At 47.1% G+C, this 19434-nt stretch overlaps 1 protein-coding gene across 1 annotated transcript in view; it reads left to right on the top strand.

Moving 5' to 3' along the window:
* PRKD2 (protein kinase D2) overlaps window positions 1-17348 on the top strand; it is a 44921-nt gene extending 27573 nt beyond the window's left edge. Inside the window, exons 8-18 of the mRNA XM_035119991.2 lie at window positions 889-1006; window positions 3330-3407; window positions 4721-4979; window positions 6115-6167; window positions 6475-6547; window positions 9493-9599; window positions 9751-9912; window positions 10834-10932; window positions 12627-12894; window positions 13047-13132; window positions 15561-17348. Coding sequence (XP_034975882.2) covers window positions 889-1006; window positions 3330-3407; window positions 4721-4979; window positions 6115-6167; window positions 6475-6547; window positions 9493-9599; window positions 9751-9912; window positions 10834-10932; window positions 12627-12894; window positions 13047-13132; window positions 15561-15782 — 1525 coding nt within the window. The 3' untranslated portion in view covers window positions 15783-17348. The remainder of the gene's footprint in view (window positions 1-888; window positions 1007-3329; window positions 3408-4720; window positions 4980-6114; window positions 6168-6474; window positions 6548-9492; window positions 9600-9750; window positions 9913-10833; window positions 10933-12626; window positions 12895-13046; window positions 13133-15560) is intronic.
* The last annotated feature ends 2086 nt before the right edge of the window (window positions 17349-19434 follow it).

Here is a 19434-nt window from a genome sequence, read left to right as displayed (position 1 = left end):
TATGGATGAAGGGCGGTATACAAATTCAATTTTTTTAAAAAAACTATCTACATCCTTTTAACTGTGGGTGGGAGGGAGGGGTTACTGTTTTGGTTTCGCTTGTATTTTTGTTTTATTGTGTTTTCATTTTGCATTTTTGCCTTGTAAACTGCCCTGTGGTCTTCAGACGAAGGGCGGAATATGAGTTCAATAAATAACGGTTTAAAAAAATCCCGAGGGGCTTCCCATGAGCACACGCACCCAGTTTTAGTTGCATCTGTTGTGGGTCTCTTCCCCCTCCCAGCGCTTTCAGACCCACCAAATATTTATTTATTTATTTACTTATTCCACTTTAATGCATCACAGAAAGAAAAAAAAATACAATAATAAACAAATATCCATCTAACAGCAAATAACAAACAGAACTAACACACAAACAGCCGCCGCCACCACCACCACAATACATTGTTTAATGTTCGCAATCTTTTTAACCTAACAATGATCTTTATATCTGACTTCCCGTCTACTCCTTAATTCTGTTCTCATCTTTTAGTCACTGCCATATCATAACATGTTTTGGTTTTATTATTCTTTAGTCTATCGTAGATTTTCCATCAAATTTGAAATTCCTACTGAAATTATTCAAATGCTGCAACAGATTTTAGAATATCATTGCTATTTTTCAGATAAACTTTAAAGGCTTCCCATTTTGATATAAACATTTCCTTTGTATTTGATAAATTATCCAATTCTGCATATTCTGTCCCTTTTTTGGATCCACTCTAATCTAGAAGGAACTTTATCACTTTTCCAATTTGTCGCCATAAGTATTATTACTGCGACCGTAGTATAAATAAATATTTCCTTTATCCACCAAATTTAAAGCGCACCTCCTGCCTCTTCTTCCAGCTCCATGGGCTACATCCCCCTGATGCGAGTGGTCCAGTCTGTCCGGCAAACGACCCGCAAGTCCAGCACGGCTCTGAAGGAAGGCTGGGTGGTTCACTTCAGCAACAAGGACACCCTGGTGAGTTGGAGGTGTGGGGTGAGACTGGGGTGGGCGGGCATTGAGGCTCACCAAGCAGCTGGGCCTCTGGAACAAACCCCAGCCTCCGAGTACCGCCCGGAAATGCGGGCAATAGATTGATTTTATTTCATAGCACCATCAGTAATAGGCTTGCTTGTGCTTACCCTCGCTCCTCCGGCAAAATGCAGGTTTTGTAAGCTCCTTGGGGCATGGGCTTTTCTATTATTCAGAGCTCTCTTGCTCTCTCTCTCTCTCGCTTGCTGCTTCTAGTGATGGAGCGATGCAAGCAAGAAGAGCTGGAGCCTTCCTCTCTTGCTTATTGCTCTGATCTTGATTATTGTTTGTTATTTATTTCTCCCCCCCCCCAATGGATCTTTTCTGGGCCTGCCTTCCTCTGCTTTCTCCCCCCCTTGAGAGGGGGAGAACCCAAACTTCTTAGAGCTCTCCTACAAGTCCACAGATGTGTTTCAAATGCATGGGTCAGACTAGAAATGGGGATGATGAGAGTGGAGGCTTATATTTGCCTAACATCAATCTACAAATGGCTGTCATTGACTCTGCTCCCCCGAGGAATAGCCCCACTGATCCTCTGCGACCAGTTCCAGTCAGGCTGGCAGACAGCAGTCCTGAACACCCTTCAGAAACTGGGTTTTGCCCCTCAAGCCCTTCTAAGTCTGGGGTTGAGCCAAGCAAAAGCTACGGTTAGGCAAAGAATCATAGACACCGAGAGACAACAGGATTGCTCAAGGTGCCCCGACTATAAAACGGGAGAAATCGAGAGAGAGATAGCCGCACCGGCAGCATATCTCTTCTTTCTAGTATCCAAAAATGCAAGAAGGGCTTTTACTCTTGCCAGGAGTTCGGCTTTGCCCTCGCCAGTCCTGGAAGGATTCTTTTAAAAAGTCCCATATGCTCAGAGAATTTGCGCCTCTTCATTGGGGGAGATAGGAAGCCCAGAGCGCTTATTTTTTAGATGTCCCTTTTATGAAGAGGCACATAGTGAGACCATTGATCCCCTGCTGGTGAGGCTCACAGACCTCCCGGAAAAGCAAAAGTTCAATCTTCTACTGTTAGGCAAAGATCAAAAGACGACCCGGATGGTCACCAGATTCTGTGTACAGATCTGTAGGTGCAGACCATCGCCCGATCCAAACTAGTTCGTCAAGAAAATCCCCAAACTCGGTCCTTCGGGTGATTCTGGGTCATGTCTTTGCGGTAGCTTATCTCAAAGTTTTTAGTGTCTATACGCTTATCGCATTTATAAATTTTAAATTGACTGTTGTTCAATGTTTTAAATGTTTGTGTTCCTTTTGGGATTGTACCCCCAAGTGTGATTTATATGCTGGTCTCCGACCGTAATAAATTATCTATCTATCTATCTATCTATCTATCTATCTATCTATCTATCTATCTATTCCCCACCCCCCTTCATCCGAAAAAGATCCCTGAGTGGCTTACACATAGTCAACCAAGATAAATCCCTACCTGTAGGCTTACAATCTAAACAAAAAAAGACACGACACGCAAGGAAAACGGGATAGGGAAGGAAGAGGAAGATCAAAATTGAGACATTGGTACCGATCTCTAAACAGCTGTTCCTATAATCACCAGTTGACATAGTTCAGGGTAAGGAGGTGACTGAGGGAGCTGAGCTTTTGGGTGAGCTGATGAAATGAGCCCTGCGGCTTCTTCCTCCTCCCACTGTGGCAGCCTGGTGGGGATGGCTGCCCCCAGGTGACAATTGAGGGGAGCGGCCTGATGGATCTGGCCTGCCAAAACCATTATCCATGATATGTATAACCCACATTTCCCCTTCGGTGTTCTAGGGGGCGGTACCCAGAATCCCATTAAAATGCAATGCAACGAAACCTAAAACAAGAGCCTCATAAAGCAACAGGCGTCCTAAAACGTCCGTCTGGCAGCAGAGAAACCAATTGTTCACCCCCGTAGGCCCACGAGGGAAAAGATAACGTTACATCTTGACGTCACAGATCTGTGAACATGGTGGGGGACAACTGTCTGTCCAATGGGAGGGACTCCTACATCCAGGGTGCCTCCCCAGAGAAGGCCCCACTCCATGCTGTTCCACCACAGACCTTAGGTGCTGATGCAGCTGCAAACATGGCCCCTCCTGCAGCTCTTAGCATGTAGGGCGGCAATTAACCGGATGGTGCATGTCAGTGTATGGAATTAATGCTCTGCGTGTGCAATTATGAGTGTGAAAGTCTTGCATTGGGCCCTCAGGATGCTTCTAAGGCCTCCTTCAACCCCTGGAATGCTATGACCTGTAAAAACACTCCTCTCCTCTCTTCCCATTCTGCAGCGGAAACGCCATTACTGGCGCCTGGACAGCAAATGCCTCACTCTCTTCCAAAACAACACCAGCAGTCGCTACTACAAGGTAAATTGGCCGTCCCCTAATATTCAGGGTCCCCAGTGTGGATGAGGATGGGGAAGCCAGAGCGGGGGGGGGGGAGAGAGATTTATGGGCAGCAACTGCCCTCTTGCAAATATTTCTGGAGCTGAGCCAAATGTCCTAAGGAGGAAGAAAAAACTGCCTGCAAAGAAGGCTCTTGGGGGTGGGGGTGGGGTCAAAGGTTTGGTTAATCCACAGCTGTGGGGCTCTTGGGAGTTGTAGTTCCGAACATCTGGAGGGCACCAGGTTGGCAAAGGCTCCCCACCTCTTCTTTGCTCCTCCTTTGCGGTTCGAGACAATAGGGCAGTTGCAAATTCAGAAATGCAGAGTCCCTGCATGATAGTCACACCCGCTCACAGCCGTGCCTCTTCTAAGATTATGTGATAATCTTATAATTATGCAATTATAGTTAGGGATGCATTGCAACAATTGATGCAGCTCTCCCAAGCTGCATCTTTCAACCAGATCTGCTATTTTCTGTGCATTTACATGCGCAGACTATTAGGAGTGCTCCAATATCTTCTTTTGGAGTGGCTTGAGTTCTGTTTTCCATTGCACATAGAATCATAGAACGGAGAGTTGGAAGGGACCACGAGGGTCATCTAGTCCAACCCTCCTGCAATGCAGTTGGGGGTTGTTGTTTTTTGCCCAATGCGGGGCTCAAACCCATGACCCTGAGATTTAGAGTCTCATGCTCTACTGACTGAGCTATCCCAGAGCCACATAACAGAACGTGCACCGTTCTCCTGAAACCAAAGCGCCTTGTGCTTTCATTGCTCCTAAATGCTTAGTTTTGGAGCCCATTGTGGCTCAAAAGCTCCCCTTTCATGCTCTAGGGTGCTGGAGATGGGGAAATAGTTGTGGGTCATTGTCCCCCACCTCCGTAACCCCGGACCATGGCACCACTGGTCCTAGATCGCAGCCAAGACGGTGTTCCCTGCCACTGACCAACCGATCCGTTGGAGAGAAGGCAGGAGACTTTGCCCTTGCTCTGGCTTGGCTGAATGATGTCATCACTTAGCGCCAGGTGGGATGCGGGGTGTTCTCGTGAAAGCAGCTTAGGGCAAGGAAACCATGAAAGAAGGGTTCCAGCATTTGGGGAAAGGCGAGAAAGAAGCAACATGATACAAGTTTATCACATTATGCCTGGCATGGAGAACACCAGCTGAACGCCAGTTGCTGGGAATACCAAGTGGGGAGAGTTGTTGGAGTGTGTGGGGTCTTCCCATTGGGGCTTGACCATCATGAGATCAGGGGGCTAGGCGAGAAAGGCTGACTTCCATTTCCTTTTCCTGTAGGAGATTCCGCTCTCGGAGATCTTGGCCGTGGGTCCGGCCCAGGACTTCTCCCTGCTGCCTTCGGGCGCCAACCCTCACTGCTTTGAAATCACCACGGCCAAAGCGACCTACTACGTGGGGGAAAACGGCGCCCCCAGCAACCACCAGCATGCTGGGGACAGCCTGGAAAACGCCAGGACGTGGGAGAACGCCCTTCGGCAGGCCCTCATGCCGGTCGTCCTCCAAGGGGCTCCGAGCGCCCAAGGAGAGGCGCCCCACAGTGAGTGTCTGTCCTGGACTGGTTGGACGCAGAGGAATGCTGGGAGGCGCCAGCTGGGGAACCCCCAAGGGAAGAAGGCTCAGCCCCCAGGGAGTGGTGGTGGGATGACAATGAGAGGGAGCAGACTGGGAGGAGGAAGTGTCAGAAGCTGGAGAGGTAGCAGGCTTTAGTGAGCAGGAAGAGTCAGTGGCAGAGAGCAGTTCAGAATCGGAGGCAGAAGCTGGAGAGGAGGGAGGCCGAAAGGCAGAGATAGCCTGGTGAAGGGGCCAGGGGGTCTCCCCTCCCTGCTGGTCTCCCAGAACTCAAAGAGGTATGAAGAGGCAGATCAAAGACAGGCAAGATGGTGGTGCCTCAGATTTCTTGTATCAGGTATCAGGGAAGGAGGAGCTTTAGGGTGCTGTGGGAAGGCGGGGACCTTTGGTCCTCACAGGGGCAAGTTCTGCCGGGAAGAGTTGCTGTACTCACTAGGTGAATTAACTTCACCTACTCCATGTGATTTACTCGCCTCTGACAATGTCTGACCCATGGCTTCCCCCTCACACGCAAGATTGGGGACCTTTAACCCCAGATGCCCAAATGCGCCCTTCCAAGCCTCACTCTCTGGCCCCAGTCCAGCCACTGCCAGTCAGTGTAGCCAGTACTGGCGTCGGTGGGCCTTTTAGGGATGTGGGTGGCGCTGTGGTCTAAACCACTGAGCCTCTTGGGCTTGCCAATCAGAAGGTTGGCAGTTCAAATCCCAGCAACGGGGTGAGCTCCCGTTGTTCGGTCCCAGCTCCTGCCCACCTAGCAGTTTGAAAGCATGCCAGTGCAAGTAGATAAATAGGTACCGCTGCAGCAGGAAGGTAAACGGAGTTTCTGTGCGCTCTGGTTTCTGTTATGGTGTCCCGTTGTGCCAGAAGCGATTTAGTCCTGCTGGCCACATGACCCGGAAAACTGTCTGCGGACAAACGCCGGCTCCCTCAGCCTGAAAGCAAGATGAGCGCCACAACCCCATAGTTGCTTTTGACTGGACTTAACCGTCCAGGGGTCCATTATCCTTTTACCTTACCTAGGTGGGCCTTGTCCCCTGTACAGCATTGGCATGTGATGCATCAGGAAATGGGCTAGGCCCTGACTTCTACCTTCCTCTTTCCAGGGCAAGCGTCATTACGAATCTCTGTGTCCAACAGCCAGATCCAAGAGAACGTGGTGAGTTCTGGGATCACTGGGTTTCCGGGTCTCCTTGCCTGCTCCTTCTCCTTGCCTGTGTGGTGTAGTGTAAGAGCAGTAGACTCGTAATCTGGTGAACCGGGTTCGCGTCCCCGCTCCTCTGCATGCAGCTGCTGGGTGACCTTGGGCTAGTCACACTTCTCTTAAGTCTCTCAGCCTCACTCACCTCACAGAGTGTTTGTTGTGGGGGAGGAAGGGAAAGGAGAATGTTAGCCACTTTGAGACTCCTTAGGGTAGTGATAAAGCGGGATATCAAATCCAAACTCTTCTTCTTCTTCAACTGCAGGATATCGCCACCGTCTACCAGATCTTCCCGGATGAAGTTTTGGGCTCTGGGCAATTTGGCGTCGTCTACGGAGGTGAGTTAAAAGCTTGGCTAGACTTTCTTTCTCCGATAGAGGGTGCTGGTTGCTAATCTAGCCTGGCCTCTAAAGCAGATTGGAGCGGATCCCACTGCTCTGGCCAGCAATTGTGGCGGATCCGACACTCTATAACCACCACAGATTATCTGTCTCTTAAGCTTTGGTTGCTTATTTTCAGTTATTACTCTTCAGTCACATGTTGCAGGTTTCTAGATGGTAAATGCTCAGCTTATTTCGAGTTATTTCACTTCAGTTCCTTAACTCGTAGGTGTTACAGCTCATTACTTTGGATCTTAAACAAGGTAGTACTTTCTGTCAGTTTCCCAAACTTCTACCATAGAATCATAGAATCATAGAGTTGGGAGAGACCACAAGGGCCATCCAGTCCAACCCCCTGCCAAGCAGGAAACACCATCAAAGCATTCCTGACAGATGGCTGTCAAGCCTCTGCTTAAAGACCTCCAAAGAAGGAGACTCCACCACACTTCTTGGCAGCAAATTCCACTGCCAAACAGCTCTTACTGTCAGGAAGTTCTTCCTAATGTTTAGGTGGAATCTTCTTTCTTGTAGTTTGAATCCATTGCTCCGTGTCCGCTTCTCTGGAGCAGCAGAAAACAACCTTTCTCCCTCCTCTATATGACATCCTTTTATATATTTGAACATGGCTATCATATCACCCCTTAACCTTCTCTTCTCCAGGCTAAACATACCAATCGGATCACTGCATCTGGTTTTTCCATATACTGTATATTCATATATTGTTTTCTTTTCCTCTGCACATTTTTGTGCCTTTTTCCTTTTTTCCTTTGTATCACTTTATTTCTTCATAACTAAAAAATGTTCAATAAAATATTCAAGCCAAGATCCGTCCTAACTGGTTTGGGAGTCTCCTCTTTCTAGAAGATCTCTCCCCTGCTGACTGGAAGGAGATCCAAGGAGACTTTATCCTCACAGCTTCCACTTCTCCATGCTCAAACTCAGCCCTCCAGTTCGCTCTCGCAAGACACCAAACACTGTCCTCCTATGTAAACTCAGAAATATTTTCCTCAGAGCGGATGTTCCACACACAGACCTGAACCAAACTCTCCCCTCCTTCCCGCTCTCTCTTAAACCCTCAGGAATGGCTCCTTTTATTTTCCCTCCCAAAGTGCTGGCTCCGCCCCCTTCTGACTCACTGTCTTCGTAGCCAATCAGAGAGAGGCTACAGCCCTCTGGTGGAATTTCAAGGTACTGCCACGACAGCAGCCAGGATTATTTGTGCTCATTAAAATGGAAATAAGATTCTGTACTCACCAAGGAGGAATGACAGTCTAAATTAATGGATGGTGCCGAAATGGCAGAACTTACGGGAGCAATAAGGAATCAAGGGGGGGGGGGTACTTTATAAAAGATTAGAGAAAATTCATGGATTATCTGAAATGTCATTGTATACATAAAAGTTCTTTAGCAGGATTAATTTTAACCAAACGGTTAAAATTAATGTTCATACAAGAGCCATATTTCTAAAACTTTCATCTTTTCTCACATTTTAGGTTAACTTCCTCAGGGCCCCCCTTCCTGCGTTTCATCTTGTATAATCTTTCATTATATTTTTCCTTACAATCTTAAACATACTTATACACTTATAATCATAAACTCTAATTCTATACTATCCTTATCGATTATTCTTAACATATTTAATATTCTAGATATATTTTTCTATCCATATTTAAAACAAAATAAGAAATACATATCCAATCATGCTTCTACATTATAAAAAAATCCTTTTCTATTTTGACACAAAACGAAGTTAAAATACATATATTTTTTGGAAAATGTTATTGTTTAGTCATTTCCGACTCTTCGTGTCTCCATGGACCAGAGCACGCCAGGCATTCCTTTCTTCCACTGCCTCCCGCAATTAGGTCAGACTCATGTTGGTGGCTTGGAGAACACTGTCCAACCATCTCGTCCTCTGTCGTCCCCTTCTCCTTGTGCCCTCCATCTTTCCCAACATCAGGGTCTTTTCCAGGGAGTCTTCTCTTCTCATGAGGTGGCCAAAGTCTTGGAGCCTCAGCTTCAGGATCTGTCCTTCCAGTGAGCACTCAGGGCTGATTTCCTTCAGAATTGATAGGTTTGATCTTCTTGCAGTCCATGGGACTCTCAAGAGTCTCCTCCAGCACCATAATTCAAAAACATCCATTCTTCAGCGATCAGCCTTCTTTATGGTTCAGCTCTCACTTCCATACATCACTACTGGGAAAACCAGTATAGCTAACTATACGGACCTTTGTCGGCAAGGTGATGTCTCTGCTTTTTAAGATGCTGTCTAGGTTTGTCATTGCTTTTCTCCCAAGAAGCAGGTGTCTTTTAATTTCGTGACTGCTGTCACCATCTGCAGTGATTATGGAACCGAAGAAAGTAAAATCTCTCACTGCCTCCATTTCTTCCCCTTCTATTTGCCAGGAAGTGATGGGACCAGTGGCCATGATCTTAGTTTTTTTTTGAAGTTGAGCTTCAGACCATATTTTGCGCTCTCCTCTTTCACCCTTATTAAAAGGTTCTTTAATTCCTCCTCACTTTCTGCCATCAAGGTTGTGTCATCAGCATATCTGAGGTTGTTGATACTTCTTTTGGAAAATACTGGATTGTATTTATGTCGAAATATTTCTGAAAAATAAAATTTATATAGAAAAAGGAATTTCTAGGGATTGCGTGTATCACCAGACTCTGGTCTAGCTCAGCTGTCCGTCACACAGAGATGTTGCTAGATGTTGTTGGGCTTGGACTCCCAGCGACATAGCCCATAGGGATGATGGGAGTTTTAGCCATCATTTAGTTGGGGCGGGGACGGCGGCTGACCTAAACGCAACGGTTGGGCTGGTACCAGAGGGCCTTCTGCCTTCTCTGAGCCAGGAACAGTCCCTTCCTAAAATGCAGCCTTCCCTTCTTGATGCCCCCAGGGAAACACCGGAAAACAGGCCGGGACGTGGCGGTGAAAGTGATTGACAAGCTCCGCTTCCCCACCAAGCAGGAGAGCCAACTGCGCAACGAGGTCGCCATCTTGCAGGTGAGCGGCCGGCGGCCATTTTGTGGGTGTTGCCGCGGGAGGGCTGGCAGGAAGAAGGGTCCCTTAAGTCCCTCTGGACTCTGAGCCTCATCCCGACACCCCACCCTGTCTCTCTTCTTCTTCTCCTCCGACACCCCACCCCATTCCGCAGAGCCTGAGGCATGCCGGGATCGTGAACTTGGAGTGCATGTTCGAGACGCCGGAGAAAGTCTTTGTGGTGATGGAGAAGCTCCACGGAGACATGTTGGAAATGATCCTGTCTTCGGAAAAGGGCCGGCTGCCCGAGAGACTCACCAAGTTCCTCATCACGCAGGTAAGAATGCTAAACATACAGGTGCAACTTGGAAAATTAGAATATCGTCGAAAAGTGCATTTATTTCAGTAATGCAACTTAAGAGGTGAAACCAATATATGAGATAGATGCATGACATGCAAAGCAAAATATGTCAAGGCTTTATTTGTTGTAATTGTAATTATTTGTCGTTAGGCGGGTCAATTATAAATGGAATGTAATTAATGAAATGTAATAGTGATGTTTATTTTTGTTGATTTTTGTATTATTGTAACTATTTGTTTTATTACTGTGGAATTTCCAAAAGAAAGCATTTGTAAAAATTAAAAGAAGAATAAAAAATAATAAGTTGCATTACTGAAATAAATTCACTTTTCGACAATATTCAAATTTTCCGAGTTTCACCTGTACACCTTCCAAAGGCAGAAAAGGTACAAGTCAACCAGCGCCCACGAGGTGGCAGCAGAGCCTTGCCTGAGGATGCTCTTCCCCTACAAATTTCGGGATTCGCAAAATCTAATATTTGGACAAAAGGACAAAAGAGGAGCTTTCATCTGGGTCTCTGAAAGCAGAAAGTGTAGCAAGACAGCAGCAAACAGAGAGTAGCTTTCAGCAAACTGGCATTCACCGGAAATTTCAGGCTACAACTCCCATCAGCCTTAGTTGTAGATGGGAGTTGTAGTCCAAAAACATCTGGCAGGCACCAGCTTCGGAAGGCTGTTGTAACACATTGCGGTGGGCAAAAGATCCCTGCTTTGCAGGGGGTTGGACTAGAGGACCTCTGGGGGCACCTTCCATCTCTACTATTTCGTGGTTCTGTGGTAATTCATGTAATGCAATCTGTGGGAAGCTGACGTGGGTAGAATCCTGACCGGCCAGGATTTGGTGGCTTTCTGCTCCTTGCCACCTTTTGCCACTCCTGTTTCCATCTTTTCTGCTCAGATCCTGGTGGCTCTGCGCCATCTGCATTTCAAGAACATCGTGCATTGCGACCTGAAACCCGAGAACGTCCTTTTGGCTTCGGCCGAGCCATTCCCTCAGGTAAGGCTTCCAGTTTTGCCGCCCCTCTTGCATCTGAAAAAGAGATGGATGCATCCCAAATGGCGTTCGGGATTTTAGAATGGAACCGCTCAAAACTGAGACCCTGGTAGTGTTCCTTGGGGAAAAGAGTTGACTCTTTCACCGAGTGGTTTACTTAATGATTCGTTTAGGGCAGGGCTGGGTCGCCCATGGACCTCCAGATATTTTTACTGGATTGCAACTCCCATTATTATTATTATTATTATTATTATTATTATTATTATTATTATTATTATTATTATTTTGTGTGTGTGATATTTATTTATACCCTGCCTTTTTTCCTGTCAGAGACTCAAGGTTGCTTACAGATAAGATAGGAACAGCTAAAAACATAGAAAAGACACCAACAATCCTTTAAAAACAAAACAAAACCCAGTACAGTGGTGCCTCGCTAGACGAAATTAATTCGTTCCACGGGTCAATTCGTGTACTACTGTCAATTTATGTGTGCTGCTATTGCGGCCCATGTTTTAAAGGTAAAGGTAAAGGGACCCCTGACCATTAGGTCCAGTCGTGACCGACTCTGGGGTTGCGCGCTCATCTCGCATTATTGGCCGAGGGAGCCGGCGTATAGCTTCCAGGTCATGTGGCCAGCATGACAAAGCCGCTTCTGGTGAACCAGAGCAGCACATGGAAACACCGTTTACCTTCCCGCTATAGCGGTTCCTATTTATCTACTTGCATTTTGATGTGCTTTCGAACTGCTAGGTTGGCAGGAGCTGGGACCAAGCAACGGGAGCTCATCCCGTCACAGGGATTCGAACCGCCGACCTTCTGATCAGCAAGCCCTAGGCTCAGTGGTTTAACCACAGCGCCACCTGGGCTAAACCACATGGTAACAGAGAAAATGAGTGAGGTCCCACTTAAGTTGACAGAATATGCACAACTCGCAGACTTAACATATAGAATAGGAGAACAAGAAGAACATATGTTTCAAGAAGACTGGAACACGTTTATTGAATATCTGGGAAATAATTGTGTATAGCTGAAAACGCTGGGAGCATTAAGAAAAATTCAACAGTGTAAACAAGTTTGGGTGGATGCAATAACGGAATACTGAATGGTATCGTTTTTGTAAAATCTGCAAGGATTTATGATATGTAAAATGAACCATGGAAAGAGAAGAAGGGAAGTCATTGATATCTTAAGGATGTAAAATGAGTATTTTAAACTGTAAAGCAAATATATATGAGGTCTATATATATGTAAAACGTGTGTGTGTGTGTGTGTGTGTGTGTGTGTAAAATATGTGAGCCACACAAAAAACCACTATATAAATTTAAAAGAGCTACAGTATTAAAAATATGCCAATAATTACAATAGAAACAGCAGAGCCGCAGCCCATTCATTAAAAGCAGTCAGTTCCCAAAAGCCTGTTATGATAAGAAAGTCTTCACCTGCTGACAAAGGGACAACAGGGAAGGAGCCAGTCTAACTCCTGTAGGGAGTCCCAAAGTCTGGGAGCGGCCACCGAGAAGGCCGCGCCATTATCCCTTTGTTGTTGATGATGATGATGGTGGTGATTAAATTTGCATACCGTCCTTCATCCGAAGATTGCAAGGCGGTTCACAGTGTAAAAATATACAGCGGGGGGTGTTTTGCCGCTTCGCATGGAGGCCTTTGGATCGTAAGGTTCCTTGCTCACCATTCCGCAGGTGAAGCTGTGCGACTTTGGCTTCGCCCGTATCATTGGCGAGAAGTCCTTCCGCCGCTCGGTCGTGGGCACCCCGGCCTACCTGGCGCCCGAGGTCCTGCTGAACCAGGGCTACAACCGCTCTCTGGACATGTGGTCAGTGGGAGTCATCATGTACGTCAGCCTCAGCGGCACGTTCCCGTTCAACGAAGACGAGGACATCAACGACCAGATCCAGAACGCCGCCTTTATGTACCCGGCGAACCCCTGGCGCCAGATCTCAGTTGGAGGTAACTTTAAAGGAGCTTGGTGGGATGGGGAGGTAGAATCTGCCCTCAGAAATTGGCTGGCTTTCTGCTACACTATTTGGAATCCCGGCCGGATCCAGCAGTCTCTTCTCAGGTTCTTATAGCATTTCCTTTCTCCCTTTCCTCCTGCCCAGCCATTGATCTGATCAACAACCTCCTCCAGGTGAAGATGAGGAAACGTTACAGTGTCGATAAATCGCTCAGCCACTCTTGGCTACAGGTATGCAGAGATGGCGGCTGGAGTCCAAACTCACCGTGGGCCCTGCTGGCTGGGGATGATGGACATTATAGTCCTAGACATCTGCTGGGCAGCATGGTAGCGGCAGCTCTTTGATTTCAGGGCCACCTGGCCTGACGTTCCTGCTGCTGCCATTGCTGTGGCCCCTTGTGGCCTTGCTTGTGGGTTTCCCTTTGGGGAATCTGCTTGGCCGCTGTGAGAACAGGAACTTAGATGATCCATTGTCCTGATCCAGCAGGCTCTCCTTATGTTCTTTGTCCTCCTTATGTTCTTAATGTGAATTTCTCCTAATATGTTTTCCCAAAGCAGTTTTGCCCTAATAGGAAGCAATTTTGTTCGTTGCTTTTTTTCCAACGCACCTGTTATACCAGGCTTCCTCAACCTCGGCCCTCCAGATGTTTTGAGACTACAATTCCCATCATCCCTGACGACTGGTCCTGCTAGCTAGGGATCATGGGAGTTGTAGGCTCCCTGTGGAAGGGAGGAAGCCTGTGTTATACAGTGGTACCTCGGTTTAAGTACACGATTGGTTCCGGAAGTCTGTACTTAATCTGAAGCGTACTTAACCTGAAGCGAACTTTCCCATAGAAAGTAATGGAAAGTGGATTAATCTGTTCCAGACGGGTCCGCGGAGTACTCAACCTGAAGCATACTAAACCCGAAGTATGAGTGTAATTGGTTCCGGAAGTCTGTACTTAATCTGAAGCGTACTTAACCTGAAGCGAACTTTCCCATAGAAAGTAATGGAAAGTGGATTAATCCGTTTCAGATGGGTCTGCGGAGTACTTAAACTGAAAGTACTCAAACCGAAGCATACTTAAACCGAGGTATGACCGTACAGTCAAACCCCAGTTGTCGAGCATCTTGGCTGCTGAATGTTTCGGAAGCCAAACGCCGACAACCTGGAAGTAACCGCTTCGGTTTTCGAATGTTCCTCGGAACCCGAACGGCTTCCGAAGCACGCTTCTCTTTTTTCCCCCAAATAGATTTGCCGCCCTCCCTTTGATCCTCACTTTTTTTTTAACTTTTCAGAAGTCAAACGGACTTCCAGAATGGATTATAGTGGTACCTCAGGTTAAGTACCTAATTGGTTCTGGAAGTCCATACTTAAACTGAAGTGTACTTAAACTGAAGCGAACTTTCCCATTGAAAGTAATGGAAAGTGGATTAATCCATTCCAAATGATGAAAAACACCCCCTAAAACAGCATTTTAACACGAATTTTACTGTCTAATGAGAGCATTGATCCATAAAATGCATCAATGTACTGTACTATAAAATAAATAAGACAGTATTGTAGATAAAAAAAATTAACATTTACAGTGGTACCTCGGGTTAAGTACTTAATTGGTTCCGGGGTGCCATTCGCACCCCAAAAAGTACTTAATCCAAGCGGTGATAGCACGCATGTGCGAAGCGCCGATAAAGCGCTTCCGTGCATGCGCGAAGCGCACAGGTCGCTTCTGCGCATGCGTGAAATGCGCAGATCACTTCTGCGCATGTGTGCGCGGCGGAACCCGGAAGTAAACACTTCTGGGTCTGCAGAGTACTTAAACTGAAAGTACTCAAACCAAAGCGTACTTAAACCGAGGTATGACTGTATGTTTCTACTGCAAATTATTGTATGCCTGGCTCGGTTGGAGTGCTGCATTGCAAAATTCAGAGCGGTGTAAATTTCAACAGCTGGCTGGAATGTAGTTCCCGTCTCATTTCGGGAATCACGGCTTGAGCAATTTGTCTTTGAATATCTCCCCAACTTTCGGTGTAATAACCCATGGAAGTGCACAGAGAAGTGCGGCAGGAGTTTTTGGCCCTCCGGGCGTTGCTGAACTACAACTCCCAAGTAAACACAAACAGTGACTACATAATTGCATGAGCACTGTTCCAGAGTATTTTTCATTCTCATGTATATTACATCTATTGGAAAAAAAATTGGTAAATGGAGAAATTACATATCTTTCTACTTACGAGCGTTTGTTGAACTAACTGGCTGACGAAGAATTCAACGAAACAGTAGTTTGCTATCCGGAAACAGTGTTCAGCAGAGTTCAGAGTTGGACATCAGAATTGGACATTGCTGATTACAAAGCTTCACAGCTTGTTCTCCGCCGGGTAAAGTCTGGCACCGTGATTCATTCAGTACCTTCAGGGACTTTAGTTTGTTAATCTTCATGTCTTGAATTACTCCATACAGTTTTTCACATTGTAATTGTTTCTGACCATCGTGTTGCTTTTGATATTGCTGAACTACAACTCCCCACACCCAGCAAGCGTGGCCAACAGTCAAGGGGGTCAGGAGTCGCAGTTCAGCAACATCCGGAGGGCCACAGGCATAGAGGGCAACCGACAAGCATCCCCTTCAGTTTACAGATTTACATTTCAGCTTCTCCTCTTCATCCTTCCCCTCCAGGATTACCAAACTTGGCTGGATCTGCGGGAGCTGGAGAGCAGGATGCGTGAGCGCTATATCACCCACGAGAGCGATGACGCCCGGTGGGAACAGTTTGCCGCAGAGCACAGCATGCCGTACCCTGACCACCTACGGGTCCGGCGGCTGCACGAGGAGGAGGAGGACGAACAGCAGCGGGAAGTGGACATGAAGGGCTTGGCCGAGAGGGTCAGCGTGCTCTGAGTGCCTCCTGCTTGCGGGAAGCTCAAATGAAGGACGGACAGGCATGCGGAATCTCGCATATGGCGTCGGCTCCGCCCCCTGAGGGTGGGGCCTTGTTCTGAAGGAGGCGGCAGCTCCCCCTGCTGCCAGTGCCAGGGAACACACTCTCAGAACTTTGCTCCACTTCACACCCCAAGTTCTCCGATTCTCTCCGACTCACTTATTTTTGGGGGGGGCGTCATTGCGAGAGATCAGAAGCTGCTGAAGTAGAGGGAATGAATGTTGGGCATCTTGGAACAGGCAGGGTGGAGGGAATGAGCAGGGTGTTGTTCTGGTGCCTAAGGAGGGCGTTGCAATTCTTGACGGAGGAAAAAAATGTTGGGGACCCCCATCAATAGAGGTTATGGGGGTGTTTAGGTTCATAAATCATCTGCCTCTTGTTCTCCCGCTGTCGGCAGACTGGTTTCCAGTTTGGAACAGGAGTATGTCTCTCGGGTCAGCCGCAAAACTCACTTTGAATATTCCAGTGGAGGAAAGACTACCCCCATCTTCGGCTTTTAAAAGAGGTGGGCTCTGGAAACCCTCTCTCCATCTCTCTAGTGACTTGCTCCCAAAACCTTGTTCTGTTCTGCAAACCTGGATTATTTTCTCTCTCCGCCCCCCATCCCTGGTCTCTGCCCCCCCTCCCTGCCCCCAAAACGTCCCACCCGCTCCATTCCTGTTTAAAAAGTTGCCGCCTAAACAACCCAGAAGGAAACAAGACTAGTCCCTTGTGCACGAGAGAGACAAAGCCGGCTTTTCTTCTTCCAGGCCCAGAGTTAACGGCCAGCCTTAAGGACGGACATCTTGGCACCCAAGACCTTTGCAGCGGCCAGAAGCGATTCATTGAAAGGGGAAAATCACAAGAGGTGGTTAAGTTTCCAACCTCTCACTCACTTCTTAAAGGGGTGTGTGTTTGTGTAGCCCTGGTGTCTGCCTCTTCTGAAATGACAGCTGTCTGTTGCAAGGCTCAAGTGAAGCCAAGGATTAAAACCTGATTTAGTTTTGGGGGTTTGTGAAAGCGGGGAGGGAAACATCTACTACAGAGCAGCAGCGATTGAAGTTTCCGCCTTCAAATGACCCTGTCCACATGTTGTGTGTCTCTGCCGCAGAGTCCGGTGCTCTGACAAAATATTGTGGTATCTTCACACACACACACACACACACATCCCAACTGGGACAAGGTCCTTGCCTGTCCATTATTGACAGGTCTGGAGCCACACCTGACACCCCACCCTCTGTGATCAGCTGCCTTCCTTCCCCTGGCAGAGGATATCACGTGCCTCCTGGACTCAGCTCCTGGGTTTTCCTGAAAAAACGAGGCGCCTCATTCCAGATCTGTAAGGATATCAGTCCTGCCTTAGTTCTGGACTCCCTTAACCCAGGCAGCTGCAACGCCTCGAATGTCCCGTTCGAAAAGAAGTGGGGTGGGGAATCACCAAATGTTGTATTGTAAATAAAAATGCACCTGAAGCACAGCTTAAAACCAAATGCACAGAGTGAGGCTCTTGAAATGCACAAATGGATTTGCGCGGTCCAATTATATCCATGTACAGTACTGACAGATCTGCTAGATCAGAGAGTGGGCAGGGGGGGGGGGCGGAAGGTTGCCTAGCCTGGGGCACATTTCTGGGTAGATAGCACATGGCATGGGAAAAGTGGGGAAAGATTTTTCTCCCTCTCACAACACTGTTGTTGTTAATAATTTGATACACTGCCCTATAGCCGGAGGTCTCAGGGCAGATCACAGAACAAAATCAAAATATAAAACCACAAAATATATAATCGAAGTAAAAACAACAACCCAATAACTCCCTCCCCCCAAAAAAACCCCCACATTTTAAAAGGGCATAGAATGTCATAGGTCAATCAAAGGCCTGGTTAAAAAGGAACGTTTTTGCCTGGCGCCCAAAGGTGCATAATGAAGGCACCAGGCGAACTTCCCTGGGGAGAGCACTCCACAGACAGGGAGCCACTGCAGAGAAGGCCCCGTTCTCGTGTTGCCACTCTCTGGACCTCTCGAGGAGGAGGCCCACGAAGGAGGGGCTCAGAAGATGATCTCAGGGTCCGGGTAGGTTCATATGGAAAGAGGCGGTCCTTGAGGTATTGTGGTCTTGAGCCGTTTAAGGCTTTATAGGTCAAAACCATGACATTCAAGGAAGCTGAATGTTGGATGATTGAGAAAAGATAGAAGGAAATCCACAACACATAGTTAAACTGTGGAACTCCCTCCTACAGGGGACAGTGTTGGCCATCATTTTGGGTGGCTTTAAAAGAGGACTGGGCAAATTCACGGAGGGGAAGAGGGGGATACAACGGCCATGCTCTGCATCCATAGAGGCAGCAATGCTTCTGAATCCCAGTTGCCGGATCCTGCTTCTTGGCTCCCCACAGGCATCTAGTCTGGTGCTGTGAGAACAGGATGCTGGACTGGAAGGGCCATTTGCCGAATCCAGCAGGCTCTGTTCTTCTGTTATGAAACGGAAGGTGATCTGAGTTACCAAGTAGGATATTAGTATTTGGGGAGGGATAAACAATATTTTGTTCCAATTTGTGTAAGCTGCCACGAGTCTTGATCTGGCCAAAAGGCAGGATATAAGTAAATATCATTGCCATCATTCACTGTACTCTTTTTGGCGCCTGCGAAAAACATTCATGTTTGGACAAGCCTGCCCAAATGCTTAGAAAGTGGAGGTAATTTTAATATTCCTTAGTAGTTTAACTTCTGTCAGTTTTAAAGTAGGGTTGTTGACTTTTCTTGCTTTTCCTTTTTTGTTTTGGTTAATCCACCTTGAGGTTTGTTTTTTAAAAAACAATCAAGTGGTACCGTATATAAATTTTACATAATAAATAAATGAGGCCACTTTATCTGGAGAAGAAGTGAGGGATAATGAATGGGGCTAATTGACGGGCTTGGCGTCGCCACATGTCCTGCTCAATTAGGGGTTAAACGAACAGAAAAGGAGCTAATTTGGGGTGGGGTTAACAATCAATTTAATTGGGTAATTTGGGTGGGAAATTGGCTGGCTTGCCTTTTGTGACTTTTAAAAACTCCACTTTTGCGCATCGACATAGCAACGAGCATGTGCCAATTTTATGCAGATGTTATCTGTGAGCCCACATCTTTTAAAGTACAGTGGTACCTTGGTTTACAAACTTAATCCGTTCCGGAAGTCCGTTCTTAAACCAAAGCGTTCTTAAACCAAGGCGAGCTTTCCCATAGAAAGTAATGGGAAATGGATTAATCTGTTCTAGAGGATGAAAAACAACCCCTAAAACAGAAATTTAACATGAATTTAACTATCTAACAAGATCAGTGATCCATAAAATGAAGGCCATAATCAATGTACAGTAAAGGTAAAGGGACCCCTGACCATTAGGCCCAGTTGTGACCGACTCTGGGGTTGCGCGCTCATCTCGCATTATTGGCCGAGGGAGCCGGCGTATAGCTTCCAGGTCATGTGGCCAGCATGACAAAGCCGCTTCTGGCAAACCAGAGCAGCACATGGAAACACCGTTTACCTTCCCGCTGTAGTGGTACCTATTTATCTACTTGCACTTTGACGTGCTTTCGAACTGCTAGGGGGTGTGGCGCTCAGCACAGGGAGCCCCCATCTACGATGGCACCCCACCG

This window comes from Zootoca vivipara, chromosome 6 (assembly GCF_963506605.1).
Source record: "Zootoca vivipara chromosome 6, rZooViv1.1, whole genome shotgun sequence".
NCBI lineage: Eukaryota > Metazoa > Chordata > Lepidosauria > Squamata > Lacertidae > Zootoca > Zootoca vivipara.
The sequence above is the reverse complement of the archived record's forward strand: the minus strand, read 5'-3'. Positions and strand labels throughout refer to the sequence as shown.